Genomic DNA, 21,430 nt, shown 5'->3' on the forward strand with positions numbered 1-21,430 from the left:
TGGATAGACATATGGACGATAAGGGACTAGTGTAGATGGGCTTTAGAGTGGTTTCACAGGTCGGCGCAACATTGAGGGCTGAAGGGCCTGTACTGCGCTGTAATGTTCTATGTTCTAAAGGTCCTGAAATGGGCCAAAGAAAACTGGATCGAGGTGGGAACGTATCAGGACATCGGGGCAGAGCTTGCAAGGAGGCGTGAGACTTTAATAAGGTGAAGTTAGCATTGTACAAGAGCGGAGTACGTTTATACCTGACGAGGTTGAGAGTCACGCACCACTCAAAGACACTTTTTCGAGACGGCGGAAGCTTTCGACAAAGAACAAGGACCTGGTCTGAATCGAGTGGGTTTAAATTGGACTTTAATGGGTGTTGATGCAACAGGACTTTTTGGGTTCTGATAATATTTTTGTATATCGATTTGGTTAACTGGGTTTATTGTTCTGTATTGGAGTGTGTATGTTGATGGGTAAACCAAAGAAGTTGGGGGTAATGATTAAGGCAGTAATGTGGATAATATATGATCCAAGAATTTAAGGGCCGAAGTGGTGCTTTTGTAGGCGGCCTACCTACGGGTGAGGGATCAGACTGAGCTTTGAAAGGGCTGGGTGAGCCAGGTTAGCTGGCAATGCTGTCAAATACTCACAAAGTTGTGCGTGGTTAGTGGAACATGTTCCAGCACCTCCACCTGCAGCTCTTCGCCCGTTAACCAAGACATGTCCGTGTCCCAGCCAATGGGCTTCTTCTCCCTGAAAGAATACAAAACTCAGTTGGTGCCGATCGAAACTGAATCGGAGGAAGTCAAGAGTGGAACCAAAATCAACATGCAACCAGACCCGGACTGGACAAAACCACACTCTCTCCTTAAAGCAAGCGGGCTGTAGGGAAAAGCAGGCTGCAATTTGCTTACTGTAATTTGTCAGACTTAATGGTCCAGACAAACATTTCAATCCCAATACGCTTCACTCTAAACCCACACTAAAATGGGGCTGGTCAAAGAAGAAGAAAAAAAATCAATGGGCCATAAGTAATAGGTCACAGCTCCGGGATTATGCCTGGTGTAGAAGCAGAAGAGCACACACAGTTTTCATTCCGTCTTGCTTTGCATCCAACATTCACATCAAAGGTCAGTGCAGCCTGTGCCATTGGTGTGAGAATAGGTACACACTGCAGAATCAACACCAGGAATTGGTCAGCTTTTATGAGACATAAGGGGCAAAATTCTCCCGAAACGGCACGATGTCCGCTGACTGGCGCCCAAAACGGCGCCAATCAGACGGGCATCGCGCCGCCCCAAAGGTGCGGAATGCTCCGCATCTTTGGGGGCCGAGCCCCAACATTGAGGGGCTAGGCCGACGCCGGAGGAATTTCCGCCCCGCCAGCTGGCGGAAACGGCCTTTGTTGCCCCGCCAGTTGGCGCGGAAATGACATCTCGGGGCGGCGCATGCGCGGGAGCGTCAGCGGCCGCTGAGAGTTTCCCACGCATGCGCAGTGGAGGGAGTCTCTTCCGCCTCCGCCATGGCGGAGACCGTGGCGGAGGCGGAAGGGAAAGAGTGCCCCCACGGCACAGGCCCGCCCGCGGTGGGCCCCGATCGCGGGCCAGGCCACCGTGGGGGCACCCCCCCGGGGCCAGATTGCCCCGCGCCCCCCACAGGACCCCGGAGCCCGCCCACACCGCCTTGTCCCGCCGTTCAAAAGGTGGCTTAATCCACGCCGGCGGGACAGGCAATTTATCGGCGGGACTTCGGCCCATCCGGTCCGGAGAATCGAGCGGGGGGGCCCGCCAACCGGCGCGGCCCGATTCCCGCCCCCGCCGAATATCCGGTGCCAGAGACTTCAGCAACCGGCAGGGGCGGGATTCACGGCAGCCCCCGGCGATTCTCCAACCCGGCGGGGGGTCGGAGAATGACGCCCAAGATCACTCAGTTTTACTACTTTGTAAATCAATCACATGGAGCATACTATACCACAGACACTTACAATTTATAACTAAATTCTGAAATTTGATAGACTGGCAAGACTCACCAAATGGATCTGAAATTAGATATAATTAGGGTAAGGGCAGCATTCCCTAATTATGCTCACATAATTAGTGGCACAGTGGGTTAGCCCTGCTGCCTCATGGCGCCGAGGACCCGGGTTCAATCCTGGCCCCGGGTCACTGTCCGTGTGGAGTTTGCACATTCTCAACGTGTCTGCATGGATTTCACCCCCACAACCCTAAAGGTTTGTGGGGTAGGTGAATTGGCCATGCTAAATTGCCCCTTAATTGGAAAAAAAAGAATTGGGTACCCTAAATCTATTTATTTTTAAAGATATATTTAGGGGGGGAAAAAACACAAGCTTCTTTTTTACTCGTTTTAGTGCAAAGTTCAACAAGCCAACCCATCCCTGTTAATACCAGCCCTGATCACAGGGAGATTAATGTGTCGCCATCTTGTAATGGCCATACTTGATTTCTCGGGAAGGAGCCCAAAATGACTGATGTGCCAACTGAGGTGTCCCTATGCTCATCGCTTATTAGAAGATCAAATGGACCAACACATTACTCACATCAGTGACTTCCTTGGCAAGCAAGTGCAGCCTGGGAACGGGGAGATGGGATACCAAAGCGCAATTCAATTAGCTGTTGAATTTGACAATCCCCCTAATATCCCCTTCAATTTGTCCTGCTTCATGACAGTAATTAACTACCTGAATTCATGTTGATGACATTACTCGCTGTGCAAAGCCTCCGAGTGGGAACCCCACCCAGGTCAACTCTCCCAAAAGATAACTCACTGCTGCTACAAAGTGACAGAAACATTCTCCCCTTGCATTGATTCAGGGGTCTTTCTGCTTTGACAACTCCTTACATTTTTACAACACCCTCAATAGTGAAAAACATCCCATAGCACTAATAACTCATGTAGCGACTTTAGCGGAATAAAATGTCAAAAGACACTTCACAAGGGCAGCACAGTGGGTTAGCCCTGCTGCCTCACTGCGCCGAGGTCCCAGGTTCGATCCCAGCTCTGGGTCACTGTCCGTGTGGAGTTTACGCATTCTCCCCGTGTGTGCGTGGGTTTTGCCTCCACAACCCAAAAGATGTGCAGGCTAGGTGGATTGGCCACACTAAATTGTCCGTTAATTGGAAAAAATTAATTGGGTACTCTAAATTTTTTTTAAAAGGAACTTCACAAGGACATTATAAAACAAATGGTGACCAAGCTACATAAAGATGCATTATGGCAGATGACCAAAAGCTTGCTCAGGCTTTAAGGAATGTCTTAAAGGAGAAGAAGAAGGTGTAGAGACAGATAGGTGTCGACAGGCAATTCCAGACATCGGGCCCAGACCACGGAAAGCACAGCTATCAATAGTTGAGCAATTGTGATTGGGAATGCACAAGAGGGTTGTAGGTGGGAGGCGTTTAGAGGTAGGGATGAATGAGGCATTGAAAGATTTGAAAACAAGAATGAGAATTTTAAAATGCGGATATTGCTGACCATGTGCCAGTGAAGGTCACTGAGTACAGCGATGCTAGTTGGATGGAATCTGATGCAGGTGAAGCCACTTTTGTATGAACAGCAAAGATTTGGATGATGTCAGGTTTACAGAGGGTAGCATGTGAGAGACCAGCCAACACATTGGAATAGTCAAGTCTTGAGGTAGCAATGCATGAATGAGGGTTTCAGAAGCAGATGAGCGGAGAATGGTGAAATCGGGTGATGTTAGAGGTGGAGGGAGGCGGTCGTAGAGATGATACAAAATGTGGTTAGTCTAGATTCTTCTGTCAGATGTGGTTAATGAGCTACCTAGATGGACTTGTAAAGTTCTGCTAACATAGCCTGAAATTGAATCTGAAATCTGGTCTACATACCGACAGTGCAATGATGGGTGTATTTACACTCACTCAGAGCCCTTCAGTAAGGGTTCTTCCTTGCATTGGTTCCACATCATCTACCATACTCCTTGTCTGCCCGATTCTTATACCTTGGCTGGCTCGGTCAGTTGTAGTACGACCAAATTATTCTTGGTGATATACATTGAGATATCACATCCCGAAGATATTCTCTGCCACCCTCGGTGCTTCCTCCAGCTAGTGTGCAATATTGAAAAGTATCAAGTTGGCGGCATGGTAGCACAGTGGTTAGCATGGTGCTTCACAGCATCAGGGCCCCAGGTTTGATTCTCGGCTTGGGTCACTCTCTGTGCAGTATCTGCACGTTTTCCTCGTATCTGCGGGAGTTTCGTCCGGGTGCTCCAGTTTCCTCCCAGAAGTCCTGAAAGATGGGCTTGTTAGGTGAATTGGACATTCTAAATTCTCCCTCAGTGTACCCAAACTGGTGCAGGAGTGTGGTGACGAGGGGCTTTTCACAGTAACTTCATTGCAGTGTTAATGTAAGCCTACTTGTGACAATAAAGATTATTAAGTCATTAGTTAATGGGGCGAGGGGTATAGTTGGTATCAGGATATTTCCTAACCTTGATGTATCCAAAATCATGAGGCTTCAGTTTTGAGCACTCCCAGGACCATTCCCACCCAATTGTACGTGATAACTGGTTACTGTGGGTCAGCAATTGTTTCTTTTGGGTTTTATGAAGTTGTGAAATGACTATTGGATGACGGTTACTTTGAAGTGTGTATTGAATGAACATTGCCTCTCTCTCTCACGATTTTCATTGGTTTTCTCTACTCCTGACAGCTGGTGATGATGCCATACCAGATGCTGCTACACAGCTCGACCAGGCTGGTATCAAACTGAAGAGCTTGTTAGGTAAAATACAGATGGAGGGTGAGAAGGTAAAATCAAGCACTAGTGTTTTGTGCTTAAACAAAGGAGATTACAATGGGATGAGAGAAGAACTAGCTAAGGTAGACTGGGTGCAAAGACTTTATAGTGAAACAGTTGAGGAACAGTGGAGAACCTTCCAAGTGATTTTTCACAGTGCTCAGCAAAGGTTTATACCAACAAAAAAGAAGGACGGTAAAAAGAGGGAAAATCGACCGTGGATATCTACGGAAATAAGGGAGAGTATCAAATTGAAGGAAAAAACATACAAAGTAGCAAAGATCAGTGGGAGACTAGAGGACTGGGAAATCTTTAGGGAACAACAGAAAGCTACTAAAAAAGCTATAAAGAAGAGTAAGATAGATTATGAGAGTAAACTTGCTCAGAATATAAAAACAGATAGTAAAAGTTTCTACAAATACATAAAACAAAAAAGAGTGACTAAGGTAAATATTGGTCCTTTAGAGGATGAGAAGGGAGATTTAATAATGGGAGATGAGGAAATGGCTGAGGAACTGAACAGGTTTTTCGGGTCGGTCTTCACAGTGGAAGACACAAATAACATGCCAATGACTGATGGAAATGAGGCTATGACAGGTGAGGACCTTGAGAGGATTGTTATCACCAAGGAGGTAGTGATGGGCAAGCTAATGGGGCTAAAGGTAGACAAGTCTCCTGGACCTGATGGAATGCATCCCAGAGTGCTAAAAGAGATGGCTAGGGAAATTGCAAATGCAATAGTGATAATTTACCAAAATTCACTTGACTCTGGGGTGGTCCCGGCGGATTGGAAATTAGCAAACGTGACACCACTGTTTAAAAAAGGAGGTAGGCAGAAAGCGGATAATTATAGGCCAGTGAGCTTAACTTCGGTAGTAGGGAAGATGCTGGAATCTATCATCAAGGAAGAAATAGCGAGGCATCTGGATGGAAATTGTCCCATTGGGCAGACGCAGCATGGGTTCATAAAGGGCAGGTCGTGCCTAACTAATTTAGTGGAATTTTTTGAGGACATTAACAGTGCGGTAGATAACGGGGAGCCAATGGATGTGGTATATCTGGATTTCCAGAAAGCCTCTGACAAGGTGCCACACAAAAGGTTGTTGCATAAGATAAAGATGCATGGCATTAAGGGGAAAGTAGTAGCATGGATAGAGGATTGGTTAATTAATAGAAAGCAAAGAGTGGGGATTAATGGGTGTTTCTCTGGTTGGCAATCAGTAGCTAGTGGTGTCCCTCAGGGATCAGTGTTGGGCCCAGAATTGTTCACAATTTACACAGATGATTTGGAGTTGGGGACCAAGGGCAATGTGTCCAAGTTTGCAGGCGACACTAAGATAAGTGGTAAAGCAAAAAGTGCAGAGGATACTGGAAGTCTGCAGAGGGATTTGGATAGGCTAAGTGAATGGGCTAGGATCTGGCAGATGGAATACAATGTTGACAAATGTGAGGTTATCCATTTTGGTAGGAATAACAGCAAAAGGGATTATTATTTAAATGATAAAATATTAAAACATGCTGCTGTGCAGAGAGACCTGGGTGTGCTAGTGCATGAGTTGCAAAAAGTTGGTTTACAGGTGCAACAGGTGATTAAGAAGGCAAATGGAATTGTGTCCTTCATTGCTAGAGGGATGGAGTTTAAGACTAGGGCGGTTCTGCTGCAATTGTATAAGGTGTTAGTGAGGCCACACCTGGAGTATTGTGTTCAGTTTTGGTCTCCTTACTTGAGAAAGGACGTACTGGCACTGGAGGGTGTGCAGAGGAGATTCACTAGGTTAATCCCAGAGCTGAAGGGGTTGGATTACGAGGAGAGGTTGAGTAGACTGGGACTGTACTCGTTGGAACTTAGAAGGATGAGGGGGGATCTTATAGAAACATATAAGATTATGAAGGGAATAGATAGGATAGATGCGGGCAGGTTGTCTCCACTGACGGGTGAAAGCAGAACTAGGGGGCATAGCCTCAAAATAAGGGGAAGTAGATTTAGGACTGAGTTTAGGAGGAACATCTTCACCCAAAGGGTTGTGAATCTATGGAATTCCTTGCCCAGTGAAGCAGTAGAGGCTCCTTCATTAAATGTTTTTAAGATAAAGATAGATAGTTTTTTGAAGAATAAAAGGATTACCGGTTATGGTGTTCGGGCCGGAACGTGGAGCTGAGTCCACAAAAGATCAGCCATGATCTCATTGAATGGTGGAGCAGGCTCGAGGGGCCAGATGGCCTACTCCTGCTCCTAGTTCTTATGTTCTTATGAAGGGGCAACTGTTGGTGATTGACGAGGCGCACACAACCTGATCGATACCGGCGCTGGCATTCTCAGCTACAAGGTGACAGGATCACAGGTGGGGCCTGCCACCGTGAAACTAGGGTTGCTGTCATTTAGAATCCCATTTGCCCTCAAAAAGCTGGTGGTGAGCTGCCTTCTTGAACAACTACAGATGTAGGTACGTGCTGTGCTGTTAGGGAGGGAGTTGCAGGATTTTCACCCAGCGACAGTGAAGGAATGGCGATAAAGCTGCAAGTCAGGATTGGCGTGTGGCTTGGAGAGTGGTGGCATTCCCACACACATCCTGCCTATGTCCTTCTATGTGGTAGAGGTCACAGGTTTGGGAGGTGTTGTTGAAAAACCTTGGTGAGTTGCTGCAGGGCATCTTGCAGACGGTACACACGCTGCTATTGTGTGCTGGCAGTGGAAGAGGTGGATGTTTAACATGGTGGTTGGGGTGTCAATCAAGGAGGTTGTTTTGACCTGCTTGGGGGTGACCTTCTTGAATGCTGTTGGAGCTGCCCTCATTGAGACAAATGGACAGCATTCCATCATATTTCTGACTTGTGCCTTGTAGATGGCTTTGGGAAGTCGGGAGGCGAGTTGCTCATCTAGAATTTCCACCCCTGATATTCAAGCTCTCTGAATTCCCAACCTCATCTTGTGACCACATCGTTTAAATGTCTGGTCCAGTTCAGTTTCTGATCAATGATAATCCCAAGGTGTTGGTAGTGGGGGATTCAGCAATCGTAATGACATTTAATGTCAAAAGAGGGTTAGATTTGTCTTTTGTTGGAGATGGTCATTGCCTGGCACTTGTTATCATAGAATTTACAGTGCAGAAGGAGGCCATTCGGCCCCTCGAGTCTGCACCGGCTCTTGGAAAGAGCACCCTACCCAAGGTCAACACGTCCACCCTATCCCCATAACCCAGTAACCCCACCCAACACGAAGGGCAATTTTGGACACTAAGGGCAATTTATCATGGCCAATCCACCTAACCTGCACATCTTTGGACTGTGGGAGGAAACTGGAGCACCCGGAGGAAACCCACGAACACACGGGGAGGATGTGCAGACTCCGCACAGACAGTGACCCAAGCCGGAATCAAACCTGGGACCCTGGAGCTGTGAAGCAATTGTGCTATCCACAATGCTGCCACTTGATATTCATCAGCCCAAGCCTGAATGTTGTACAAGTCTCGTTGCATATAGACACGGATTGCTTTAGTATCTGAGGAGTTGAAAATGGTACTGGACATTGTGCAGTCATGAGCAAACATCCCAACTTCTGACCTTATGATGGAGGGAAGGACTTGAGCAGCAGACACCTGGGGACACCACCACCTGGAGGTTCTCCTCCAGGGAACTCACCATCCTGACTTGGAAATATAACCGCCGTTCCTTCACTGTCGCTGGGTCAAAATCCTGGAACTCCCTCCCTGACACTGGTACCCACACTGTGGGTACCTATACGTCAGGAACTGCAGCGGTTCAAGACGGTTGCTCACCACCACTTTCTGAAGGGCAACTCGGGATGGGCAATAAATGCTGACTTAACTAGTAACACCCACATCCCGTAAATGTTTAAATGTCGAAGTAGCTGAAGATGATTGGGCCTTGGACATTACACTAAGGAATTCTTGCAGAAATGTCCTGGGACTGAGATAACTGACCTCCACCAACACGCCCATTTTTTAAAAAAAGGAGTCGCTTTCACCTCATCTCTGGAGTTCAGCTCTTTTGTCGATGTTTGACATGAAGCTGCAATAAGTCCAGGAACTTAGTGGTCTTGGCAGAACCCAGTGAAAGTCAGTGAGCGGGTTATTGCTGAGTAATCACCGCTTGATAGCACAGTTGATGATCCCTTCCATCCCTTAACTGATGATTGAGTTGACTGATGGTTTTGTCCTGCTTTTTGTGTACAGGACATTCCAGGGCAACTTTCCACCTTGCTGGTTAGGTGCCAGTGTTGTAGCTGTATTGCAACAGCTCGGCTAGGAGAGCGGAAAGTTCTGGAACACAAGTCTTCCATAATATTGCAGGAATGTTGCCAGGGCCCATAGCCTTTGCAATATCCAGTGCCTTCGGCTGTTTCTTGATATCACCTGGAGCGAATGGAATTGTCTGAAGACTGGCATGTGCAATGCAGATCAAATGAGGTACCTTTGGCTGAAGATGGTTGCAAATGTTTCAGCCTTGTCTTTTGGACTGATGAGCTTCCTCCATCATTGAGGGTGGGGATATTTGTGGGGCCTTCTCCTCAAGTTCGTCATTTAATTGTCCACCACCATTCACGGCATGATGTAGCGGGACTGCAGAGATTGGATCTCATCCGTTGGTTGTGGGATCTCTTAGCTCTGTCACTCACTTGTGTGTGTAATTTCACTAGGTTGACACATCATTTTTCAGTATGCCTGATGTTGCCCCTGGCATGCTCTCCTGCATTCTTCCTTGAATCAGGGTTGTCCCCCTGGCTTGGTGGTATGCTCCCTGGCTTGGTGATAATGGTAGAGTAGGGGATATGCCAGTCCGTGGGGTTACAGATTGTGGTTGAGGACAATTCTGCTACTGCTAATGGCCCTTTGTGCCTCATGGATGTTTGAGCAGTTGATCTGTTCAAAATCTATGTCATTTAGCAGCGGTAGGCCACACAACATGATGGATGGTACTCTCAATGTGAAGGCGGGACTTTGTCACCACAAGGAATGTGTGGTGGTCACTCCTACCAATACTGTCATAGACAGATGCATCTGCAACAGGTAGATTGGTGAGACAAGCTGAAGAAGTAGTTTTTTCACTCTTTGGTTCTCTCACCACCTGCTAGCAAATCCAGTCTGCAGCAATGTCCTACAGGTCCTGGACAGCTCCGTCACTCATGGTGCCACTGAGCCGCTCTAGGTGGTGCATACTGAAGTCCACCATCACAAACAGCGCTTCCTCCACGTGGTGTTTAACATTGAGCAGTACTGACTCTTCAGCTGAGGGAGGATGGTAGGTGGTAACCAGCAGGACTCTCCATGAGATCCTGAGTCAATGCTGAGGACTCCCAGGGAAACTCCTTCCTGACTGTCTACCACCTATGGTGGGTCTGGTCCGACTATGGGACAGGACATACATAGGGGTGGTGGTGGAGGTGTCCAGCACATTGTCTGTAAGGTATGATTCTGTAAGCATGACCATGTCAGGCTCGTATGGAACAGCTCTCCTAATTTTGGCAAAAGCCCCCAGATGGAGGCCTTTTCTAGGTTTACAGGGCTGGACATGCTGTTGTTGTGTCCGTGTCGAGGTCAATGCCGGGTGGTCCACCAGAGAGGCAGGACGGTGGAACAGCAGTTAGCACTGCTGCATCACAGCGACAGGGACCCAGATTCTATTCCGGCCTTAAGCGACTGTCTATATGGAGTTTGCACACTCTCCCCGTGTCTGCATGGGTTTTCTCCGGGTGCTCCACTTTCCTCCCACAGTCCAAAGATGTGCAGTTTAGGTGGATTGGTCATGCTAAATTGCTCCTTAGTGCCCAAAGATGTACAGGTTCGTGGGGTTATGGGATTAGGAAGGGGGAACAGGCCTAGGTAAGGTGCTCTTTCGGAGGGTCAGTGCAGGCTCGATGGACCGAATGACCTCCTTCTGCACCATAGGGAATCTGGATTCATTCTTTTATTTGACTTTGTCACAGTTTGTAGACGGCATTTAAGAGTTAAGACCAGGTACGTATGGCAGATTTCCTATCCTAAAGAAAATAGTGAACCATAAGACGTTTTAAGAGTAGATGTGACCATAACTGAGACTAGCTTTTAATTGCAGATTCTTGTTGATTGATTTTAAATTTTATCAGCTGCTGTGGTGGGATTTGAACCCGTGACCCCAGAGAATTAGTCTGGGCCTCTGGATTAATATTACCCCTTCTCCACTGTGTTCCCCCAGAGCCAGACTTTTCAGTGGTAAAGTTAGGAAACACTTCTTCATGCATAAAGTGGTAGAGGTTGGAACTCAACGCAAAGAGGTTGGATCAACTATTAATTTTAAATCTGTGACTGAAAGATTTTTAGTGAAAATATTAAGAGATTTGGGACAATGTTGGGTACACGGTGTACAGTCACAGATCAGCCAAGCTGTGTTTGAATGTGAGACAGGATCAAGGGACTAAATGGCTCATTCCTGTGCCAGCGCTTATTATGACATGTGCACATGGCAGCTGAACTTCCTAAACTGCACAGATGCAATACCTAAATACCTGCAAATGCTGTTTGGCTTCAGATCTAAGGACTGCACAGATCCAGCTTCACAAGCCCAGCAGCTCAGGTGAAGTAGCACTGGCTCCACCCAGGAAAAACTGCATTTTTAATGGAAATCTCTCAGTGACACTTCCACCTGCCGGTGTATCGCAGTAATAAGGCACGCCGAACATCTGATGACTGACAAAGGATTTATATGTAGCACAGTGGTTAGCACTGTTGCTTCACAGCACCAGGGACCCCTGTTCGATTCCTGGCTTGGGTCACTGTCTGTGCAGAGTCTACACATTCTCCCCATGTCTGCATGGGTTTCCTGCGGGTGCTCCGGTTCCGGCCCACAAGTCACGAAAGACAAGCCTGTTAGGTGAAATGGACATTCTGAATTCTCCTTCTGTGTACCCGAGCAGGCACCGGAGTATGGCGACTAGGGGATTTTCTCACTTCTCTGCTTCAAAGTGATAAATATACAACACAGGCACCCTACAGTGAGCAGAGTTCAGTAAGGTTTATTGCTTCCTGTCCCAGTAACGTCATTTGCATTCAGATTTCACACCTCTGCTTTATACCAATAGCTCGCAAACGACCATCGCAAACTTCAGACCAAGCCGCATACTTTTAAGTCACTGTCACATGGCTCATTCGCTCAAAGCACAATTGTACAATACACAGCCCTTCTACACTTCATCTCGGTGAGTGAGCAGAGTGCTGGTCTCTCAAATATACACTAGCCAAGGAATCATTCAGGCGCAGAAGGAGGTCATTCAGCCCACCAAATCCATGCAAGCTCTCTGTAGAGCAATCCAGTCAGTCCTGTTCTCCCACTCTATTTCGGAATTCCTGCAAACTAATTTCCCGCAAACGTCCACCCAATTTACTTTGGAAATCACTCATCGTCTCCGTTTCCACCACCCTCGCAGGCAGTGTCTTCCAGATGGATTCTCGCCACCTCTGAACTGACAGCAAAGTGAGTAATGGGTTGTACACCTAGAGTCCGCTTTACAGCATTAAGTCAAAGCAACAGAAGGGATAATATGATTAATGTATATGGACTTTGAAAAGGCATTTGATGGAGTACTAAATAATAGACTTATTAGCAAAATTGAAACCATGTTATTCAAGGGGGCAGTGGCAATGTGGATAAGGAATTGACGAAGTGAGCAAAAGCAGAGATTGGTGGTGCATGACTGTTTATCAGGCTGGAGGCAGGTATACAGCTGTATTCCCCACAGGTTGGTATTGGGACGTGGCTCTATTTGATACATATTAGTAGCTTTGGGCATAAGTCGCGTAATTAAAAAGTTTGCCGAGGAGATGGAACTTGCAAATGTAGTGATCAGTGAGGAGAACAGTAACTGGTTTCAGGACACAGACTGGTGCAAAAGGCTGACTTAAGGCAGATGCAATATAACACAGAGATGTGGAAAGTGACGCATATTAGTAAGAAGAATCAAGAGCGGCAATGTAAACTTTTAAAATGGGTGCAGAGGCTTGGGTGGAGGGTGCTAGGGTGTGGGATGTGGTGTGGTGCTGTAAGTACACACATCTCTGAAGGTGACAGGAGCAGCTGAGAAGGCTTTTGAAAAACGCATACAAGTATCCTTCCCTTTATTGATAGAGGGATAGAGTACAAAAGCTGTGGTTTAGCCCCAACTGGGGTATTTTGGCCTTTTCTGGCACCACACTTTAAGATGGATATCAAGGGGGTACAGGGGGTACAGATGACATTTATTGGAATTATATCAGGAATGTGGGACGTTAGCGCTGTGGAGACTAGAGCTGGGATTCTCCTTAAAGCAGTGATGTTTAAGATGGCATTTGATAGAGCTTTTCAGAAACATGAGGGAATTTGACTGAGTCTATAAGGAGTAACTGCTCCAGTGACAGAAGGGTCAGTAACCAGAGAAGAACTATAACAAGTTATGGCCTGGAATGCCCTCCCGGAGAGGATGGGAGACGTAGATTCAATAATAACTTTGCAAAGGGAATTGAATAAACACGTGAATTGGAAGCATTTGAGGATGTGGGTGTCTCTGCCAAGGCCAAGAGATATCATCCATCTTTAACTGCACTTGGCAAGCTAGTGGAGAGCTGCCTTCTTGAAACATGGCAGACTATGCAGCAAAGGCACTCACACAATGCTGTCAGGTAGAGATGTTGATCCAGATTTAATGAAGGAATAGCATTATATGTCCAAATTAGGATGGTTTGTGACTTGTGAGTTTATGGCATTCCCAGGCATCTGCTGCCCTTGGCTCTGGCCCAACATTCCTGATTCAATGAACATACTCAAAAAAGGATGAACTGATATCTCAGCTGGTAGTTTGAGATCCTACTGCGCACAACATAGCTGTAGGAGTTTGCTACATAACAAACTCTTCAAAGTGACCTGTTATATATAAAATTATGCAATGTTTGTGCAACAGAAGAGGCAATGCATCTTTCTGCAAGGGCACTCAGATAATCCTTCACCCTCATTCAAGAACCATGCGCATCTTTATCTTCAGATAATTACCCAACTTCCCATTGACAGCCACGAGTGAATCACTCTCCAACAGCCATGCTTTCCAGATCTTTAATCACATGCTGCATAAAAAGCTTTCCATGTCACCACTGCTTCGTTGCAAATTACCTTATAATAGTGTCTTTCGCTTTCAATCCTTCTGCCACCTTCTCCCCTAATGATTTTGAATGCCGCTATCAAATTTCCACTGAACTATTTCTTCTCTTAGAACAACGTTGACTCCTGTATCATCCCGGAACCATTTTCACAAAAATCTTTTCTACAGCCTTTCTTCACATCCTTCCTAAAGTGTGGTGCCCAGAACTGAGGCCAAACCAATCTTTTATAAAGGTTCACCATAACTTCATTGCTTTTGTACTCTGTGTCCCTATTTATATAGCCAAGGATGTGCATGTTTTATTCTTTAAATGAGATGTGCGCATCATTGGCAAGGCCAGAATTTGTTGCCCATTCTTAATTTTACAAATGTATTTTCACAGGATGTGGGTGTCGCTGGCTAAGGCAGCATTTCGATTGCACTTGAGAAGGTGTTGGTCAGCTGCCTCCGTGAACCGCTGCAGCCCATGTGATGTCGGTGCCTCCACAATGCTGGGAGGTCCTTGGATTTTGACTCAGCGACCCTGAAGGAACAGCGATATATTTCCAAGTCAAGATGACGCGTGGCTTGGAAGAGAACTGTCCTTGAGCCAAGCAGCTCACTGGGCCATTTCAGAGGGTAGTTGAACATAGAACATTACAGCGCAGACCAGGCCCTTCGCCCCTCGATGTTGCGCCGACCTGTGAAACACTCTAAAGCCCATCTACACCATTCCCTTATCGTCCATATGTCTATCCAATGACCATTTGAATGCCCTTAGTGTTGGTGAGTCCACTACTGTTGCAGGCAGGGCATTCCACACCCTTACTACTCTCTGAGTAAAGAACCTACCTCTGACATCTGTCTTATATCTATCTCCCTCAATTTAAAGCTATGTCCCCTCATGCTAGACATCACCATCCGAGGAAAAGGCTCTCACTGTCCACCCTATCCAATCCTCTGATCATCTTGTATGCCTCAATTAAGTCACCTCTTAACCTTCTTCTCTCTAACGAAAACAGCCTCAAGTCCCTCAGCCTTCCCTCATAAGATCTTCCCTCCATACCAGGCAACATTCTGGTAAATCTCCTCTGCACCCTTTCCAATGCTTCCACATCCTTCCTATAATGCGGTGACCGGAATTGCACGTAATACTCCAAATGCGGCCGCACCAGAGTTTTGTACAGCTGCAACATGACCTCATGGCTCCAAAACTCCATCCCTCTACCAATAAAAGCTAACACACCATACGCCTTCTTAACAACCCTCTCAACCTGGGTGCCAACTTTCAGGGTTCTATGTACATGGACACCGAGATCTCTCTGCTCATCCACACTGCCAAGAATCTTACCATTAGCCCAGTACTCTGTCTTCCTGTTATTCCTTCCAAAATGAATCACCTCACACTTTTCTGCATTAAACTCCATTTGCCACCTCTCAGCCCAGTACTGCAACTTATCTATGTCCCTCTGCAACTTGTAACATCCTTCCGCACTGTCCACAACTCCACCAACTTTAATGTCATCTGCCAATTTACTCACCCATCCTTCTACACCCTCCTCCAGGTCATTTATAAAAATGACAAACAGCAGTGGCCCCAAACAAGATCCTTGTGGTGCACCACTAGTAGTTACTCCAGTCTGAACATTTCCCATCAACCACCACCCTTTGTCTTCTTCCAGCTAGCCAATTTCTGATCCAAACTGCTAAATCACCCTGAATCCCATGCCTCTGTATTTTCTGCAGTAGCCTACCGTGGGAACCTTATCAAACTCTTTTCTGAAATCCATATACACCACATCAACTGCTTTACCCTCATCCAGCTGTTTGGTCACCTTCTCAAAGAACTCAATAAGGTTTGTGCGGCACGACCTACCCTTCATAAAACCGTGTTGACTATCTCTAATTAAATTATTCCTTTACAGATGATTATACATCCTATCTCTTATAAACCTTTCCAAGATTTTGCCCACAACTCACTGGTCTATAGTTACCGGGGTTGTCTCTACTCCCGTTCTTGAACAAGGGGACAACATTTGCTATCCTCCAGTCTTCTGGCACTATTCCTGTAGACAAAGATGACTTAAAGATCAAAGCCAAAGGCTCAGCAATCTCCTCCCTAGCTTCCCAGAGAATCCTAGGATAAATCCCATCCGGCACAAGGGACTTATCTATTTTCACACTTTCCAGAATTGCTAACAACTCCTCCTTATGAATCTTAAGCCCTTCTAGTCTAGTAGCCTGAATCTCAGTGGTCTCCTCGACAAAATTGTCTTTTTCCTGTGTGAATACTGATGACAAATATTCATTTAGCACCTCTCCTACCTCCTCGGACTCCAAGCACAACTTCCCACTACTGTCCTTGACTGGCCCGACTCTGACCCTAGTCATTCGTTTATTCCTGACATATCTATAGAAAGCTTTAGGGTTATCCTTGATCCTACCTGCCAAAGACTTCTCATGTCCCCTCCTGGTTCTTCTTAGCTCTCTCTTTAGGTCCTTCCTAGCTAACTTGTAACTCTCGAGTGCCCTAACTAAACCTTCATGTCTCATAAGAACATAAGAACATAAGAACTAGGAGCAGGATTGGCCATTTGGCCCCTCGAGCCTGCTCCACCATGCAATGAGATCATGGTTGATTTTTTGTGGACTCAGCTCCACTTTCCGGCCCGAACACCATAACCCTTATCCCTTTATTCTTCAAAAAATTATCTATCTTTATCTTAAAAACATTTAATGAAGGAGCCTCTACTGCTTCACTGGGCAAGGAATTCCATGGATTCACAAAACTTTGGGTAAAGAAGTTCCTCCTAAACACAGTCCTAAATCTACTTCCCCTTATTTTGAGGCTCTGCCTCCTCGTTCTGCTTTCACCCAAAGTGGAAACAACCTGCCCGCAACTATCCTATCTATTCCCTTCATAATTTTATATGTTTCTATAAGAACCCCCCTCATCCTTCTAAATTCCAACGCATACAGTCCCAGTCTACTCAACATCTCCTCGTAATCCAACCCCTTCAGCTCTGGGATTAACCTAGTGAATCTTCCCTGCACACCCCCCAGTGCCAGTACGTCCTTTCTCAAGGAGACCAAAACTGAACACAATACTCCAGGTGTGGCCGCACTAACACCTTATACAATTGCAGCATAACCTCCCTAGTCTTAAACTCCACCCCTCGAGCAATGAAGGACAAAATTCCATTTGCCTTCTTAATCACCTGTTGCACCTGTAAACCAACTTTTTGCGACTCATGCACTAGCACACCCAGGTCTCTCTTCAGAGCAGCCTGTTTTAATATTTTATCATTTAAATAATAATCCCTTTTGCTGTTATTCCTACCAAAATGGATAACCTCACATTTGTCAACATTCTATTCCATCTGCCAGACCATAGCCCATTCACTTAGCATATCCAAATCCCTCTGCAGACTTCCAGTGTCCTCTGCACTTTTTGCTTTACCACTCATCTTAGTGTCGTCTGCAAACTTGGACACATTGCCCTTGGTCCCCAACTCCAAATCATCTATGTAAATTATGAACAATTCTGGGCCCAACACTGATCCCTGAGGGACACCACTAGCTACTGATTGCCAACCAGAGAAACACCCATTAATCCCCACTCTTTGCTTTCTATTAATTAACCAATCCTCTATCCATGCTACTACTTTACCCTTAATGCCATGCATCTTTATCTTATGCAGCAACCTTTTGTGTGGCACCTTGTCAAAGGCTTTCTGGAAATCCAGATATACCACATCCATTGGCTCCCCGTTATCTACCACACTGGTAATGTTCTCAAAAATTCCACTAAATTAGTTAGGCACTACCTGCCCTTTAGAACCCATGCTACATCTGCCCAATCGGACAATTTCGATCCAGATGCCTCGCTATTTCTTCCTTGATGATAGATTCCAGCATCTTCCCTACTACCAAGTCAAGCTCACTGGCCTATAATTATCCGCTTTCTGCCTACCTCCTTTTTTAAACAGTGGTGTCACAATTTGCTAATTTCCAATCCGCCGGGACCATCCCAGAGTCAAGTGAATTTTGGTAAATTCTCACTAGTGCATTTGCAATTTCCCTAGCCATCTCTTTTAGCACTCTGGGATGCATTCCATCAGGGCCAGGAGACTTGTCTATCTTTAGCCCCATTAGCTTGCCCATCACTACCTCCTTAGTGATAACAATCCTCTCAAGGTCCTCACCTGTCATAGCCTCATTTCCATCAGTCACTGGCATGTTATTTGTGTCTTCCACTGTGAAGACCGACTCAAAAAACCTGTTCAGTTCCTCAGCCATTTCCTCATCCCCCATTATTAAATCTCCCTTCACATCCTCTAAAGGACCAATATTTACCTTAGCCACTCTTTTTTGTTTTATATATTTGTAGAAACTTTTACTATCTGTTTTTATATTCTGAGCAAGTTTACTCTCTACAATCTATCTTGCTCTTTATAGCTTTTTTAGTAGCTTTCTATTGCCCCCTAAAGATTTCCCAGTCCTCTAGTCTCCCACTAAACTTTGCTACTTTGTATGCTTTTTCCTTCAATTTGATAATTTCCCTTATTTCCTTAGATATCCACAGTCAATTTTCCCTCTTTCTTTTTTTGTTGGTATAAACCTTTGCTGAGCACTGTGAAAAATCGCTTGGAAGATTCTCCATTGTTCCTCAACTGTTTCACCATAACGTTTTTGCTCCCAGTCTATCTTAGCTAGTTCTTCTCTCATCCCATTGTAATCTCCTTTGTTTAAGCACAAAACACTAGTGTTTGATTTTACCTTCTCACCCTTTAAAATTCCACCATATTGTGATCGCTCCTTCCGAGAGGATCCCTAACTATGAGATCCTGAATCAATCCTGTCTCATTACACAGGATCAGATCTAGGACCGCTTGTTCCCTCGTAGGTTCCATTACATACTGTTCTAGGAAACTATCGCGGATACATTCTATAAACTCCTCCTCAAGTCTGCCTTGACCGACCTGGTTAAACCAATCGACATGTAGATTAAAATCCCCCATGATAACTGCTGTACCATTTCTACATGCAACAGTTATTTCTTTGTTTATTGCCTGTCCCATCATAATGTTACTATTTGGTGGCCTATAGACTACTCCTATCAGTGACTTTTTCGCCTTACTATTCCTGATTTCCACCCAAATGGATTCAACCTTATCCTCCATAGCACCGATGACATCCCTTACTATTGCCCGGATGTCATCCTTAATTAACAGAGCTACACCACCTCCCTTACCATCCACTCTGTCCTTCCGAATAGTTTGATATCCTTGGATATTTAGCTCCCAGTCATGACCATCCTTTAACCATGTTTCAGTAATGGCTACTAAATCATAGTCATTCACGATGATTTGCGCCATCAACTCATTTACCTTATTCCGAATACTACGGCATTCAGGCAAAGTACACTTATGTTCTTTTTTTTGACCTCTGTTCTGAATCTTAACATCTCGATCAGTAACCTCTCCTAAATTATATTTCCTCTTAACTTTTCTAATTTTCCTTGTCGTTGAACCCATATCTTCATGTAACAACCTGCCGCGTCGCTTACCATTAATGTTTTTACTTCCAGTTTTATTCCTTTTAGTATTCCTGGTCCTATTCACTGAGCTCCCCTCAGTCGCTGTACCTTGTACTGTCGCCCTTTTTGATTTTTGACTATGGTTTCTCTGCCTTACACTTCACCCCTTACTGCCTTTTGTTTCTGTCCCTGTTTTACTACCTTCCAACTTCCTGCATCGGTTCCCATCCCCCTGCCATATTAGTTTAAACTCTCCCCAACAGCTCTAGGACATCAGTTCCAGTCCTGCCCAGGAGCAGACCATCCGGTTTGTACTGGTCCCACCTCCCCCAGAACCGGTTCCAATGCCCCAGGAATTTGAATCCCTCCCTCTTGCACCATCTCTCGAGCCACACATTCATCCTATCTATCCTGACATTCCTACTCTGACTAGCTCATGGCACTGGTAGCAATCCTGAGATTACTACCTTTGAGGTCCTACTTTTTAGTTTAACTCCTAACTCCCTGAATTCAGCTTGTAGGACCTCATCCCGTTTTTTACCTATATCGTTGGTGCCTATGTGCACCACAACAGCTGGCTGTTCACCCCCCCCCCCCCCCCAGAATGTCCTGCAGCCGCTCCGAGACCCTTGCACCAGGGAGGCATCATACCATCCTGGAGTCTCGATTGCGTCCGCAGAACCGGCTGTCTATTCCCCTTACAATTGAGTGCCCTATCACTATAGCCCTGCCATTCTTCTTCCTGCCCAGCTGCGCAGCAGAGCCAGCCACGGTGCCTTGAACCTGGCTGCTGCTGCCTTCCCCTGGTGAGCCATCTCCCTCAATAGTATCCAAAGTGGTATATCTGTTTTGCAGGGAAATGACTGCAGGGGACACCTGCACTGTCCTCCTACTTTTGCTCTGTCTTTTGGTCACCCATTTTCTATCTCCCTCAGTACCTTTCACCTGCAGTGTGATCAACTTGCTAAACGTACTATCCACAACGTCCTCAGCATCGCGGACGCTCCAAAGTGAGTCCATCCGCAGCTCCAGAGCTGTCAAGCGGTCTAACAGGAGCTGCAACTGGACAAACGTCTTGCACGTGAAGGAGCCAGGGATAGTGGACGTGTCCCTGATCTCCCACATCGCACACGAGGAGCATGACACGGGTTTGAGATCTCCTGCCATGTCTTAAACCTTCGGTTAACTTCAACAACTACAATTTCTCCCCCAAAAAAACAATGAAGAAAAAATAAATAAATATACCAATGAAAAGAAAACTGAAAAACTACTTACCAGTCACTTACCAGGGATAAAAAGCACCTCCTCCCCACCCAGCCTCGAATTCCCACATAGATTCAAATTCCCAAACTCACTCTTTGCTGTCTCACTCTGGCAGTGTCTTCTCTGGCTCACTGGGAGAGAGTTTACATAAGCCTCTTTTTTCCTCTTGACAAGTGTTTTGACTGCTTTATTAAACCACGGTTCCCTTGCTCGACCACTTCCTCCCTGCCTGACAGGTACATACTTATCAAGGACACGCAGTAGCTGTTCCTTGAACCAGCTCCACGTTTTCATTGTGCCCACCCCTGCAGTTTTCCTCTCCATCCGATGCATCTTAAGTCATGCCTCATCGCATCATAATTGCCTTTCCCCCAGATATAACTCTTGCCCTGCGGTATATACCTACCCCTTTCCTTCACTAAAGTAACCGTAATCGAATTGCGGTCACTATCACCAAAGTGCTCACCTACCTCCAAATCTAACACCTGTCCTGGTTCATTACCCAGTACCAAATCCAATATGGCCTCGCCTCTCGTTGGCCTATTGTTCTCACCTGCCTACTGACGATTGGCTGGGGACTAATGACTATCCCACAATCCTATGGGAGTATTAACTTCCCCAATGAGGGGGGCGGAGAAACTCCTACTATAAATAAGCTGGCCAGTCCAGGAACCAGGAGGAAGGAGAAGGTAGCAAGGGAAGTTACTGCTACTGTTATGTATATATTGTTATAGTAAATAAACATTATTAATTTG

General features: G+C 45.9%; 1 protein-coding gene across 1 annotated transcript in view; it reads right to left on the reverse strand.

Annotated features, from left to right (window-relative positions):
* Positions 1–644: 644 nt before the first annotated feature.
* The window catches only part of LOC140407111 (serine/threonine-protein kinase B-raf-like), a gene marked incomplete at both ends in the record, with an annotated part of 56,633 nt that continues 35,847 nt past the window's right edge, over positions 645–21,430 (reverse strand). The window contains one exon of the mRNA XM_072494828.1: positions 645–747. Within this exon, the coding sequence (XP_072350929.1) occupies positions 645–747 (103 nt within the window). The remainder of the gene's footprint in view (positions 748–21,430) is intronic.

The sequence above is a fragment of the Scyliorhinus torazame genome, unplaced genomic scaffold, assembly GCF_047496885.1.
Source record: "Scyliorhinus torazame isolate Kashiwa2021f unplaced genomic scaffold, sScyTor2.1 scaffold_1176, whole genome shotgun sequence".
Taxonomy (NCBI): domain Eukaryota; kingdom Metazoa; phylum Chordata; class Chondrichthyes; order Carcharhiniformes; family Scyliorhinidae; genus Scyliorhinus; species Scyliorhinus torazame.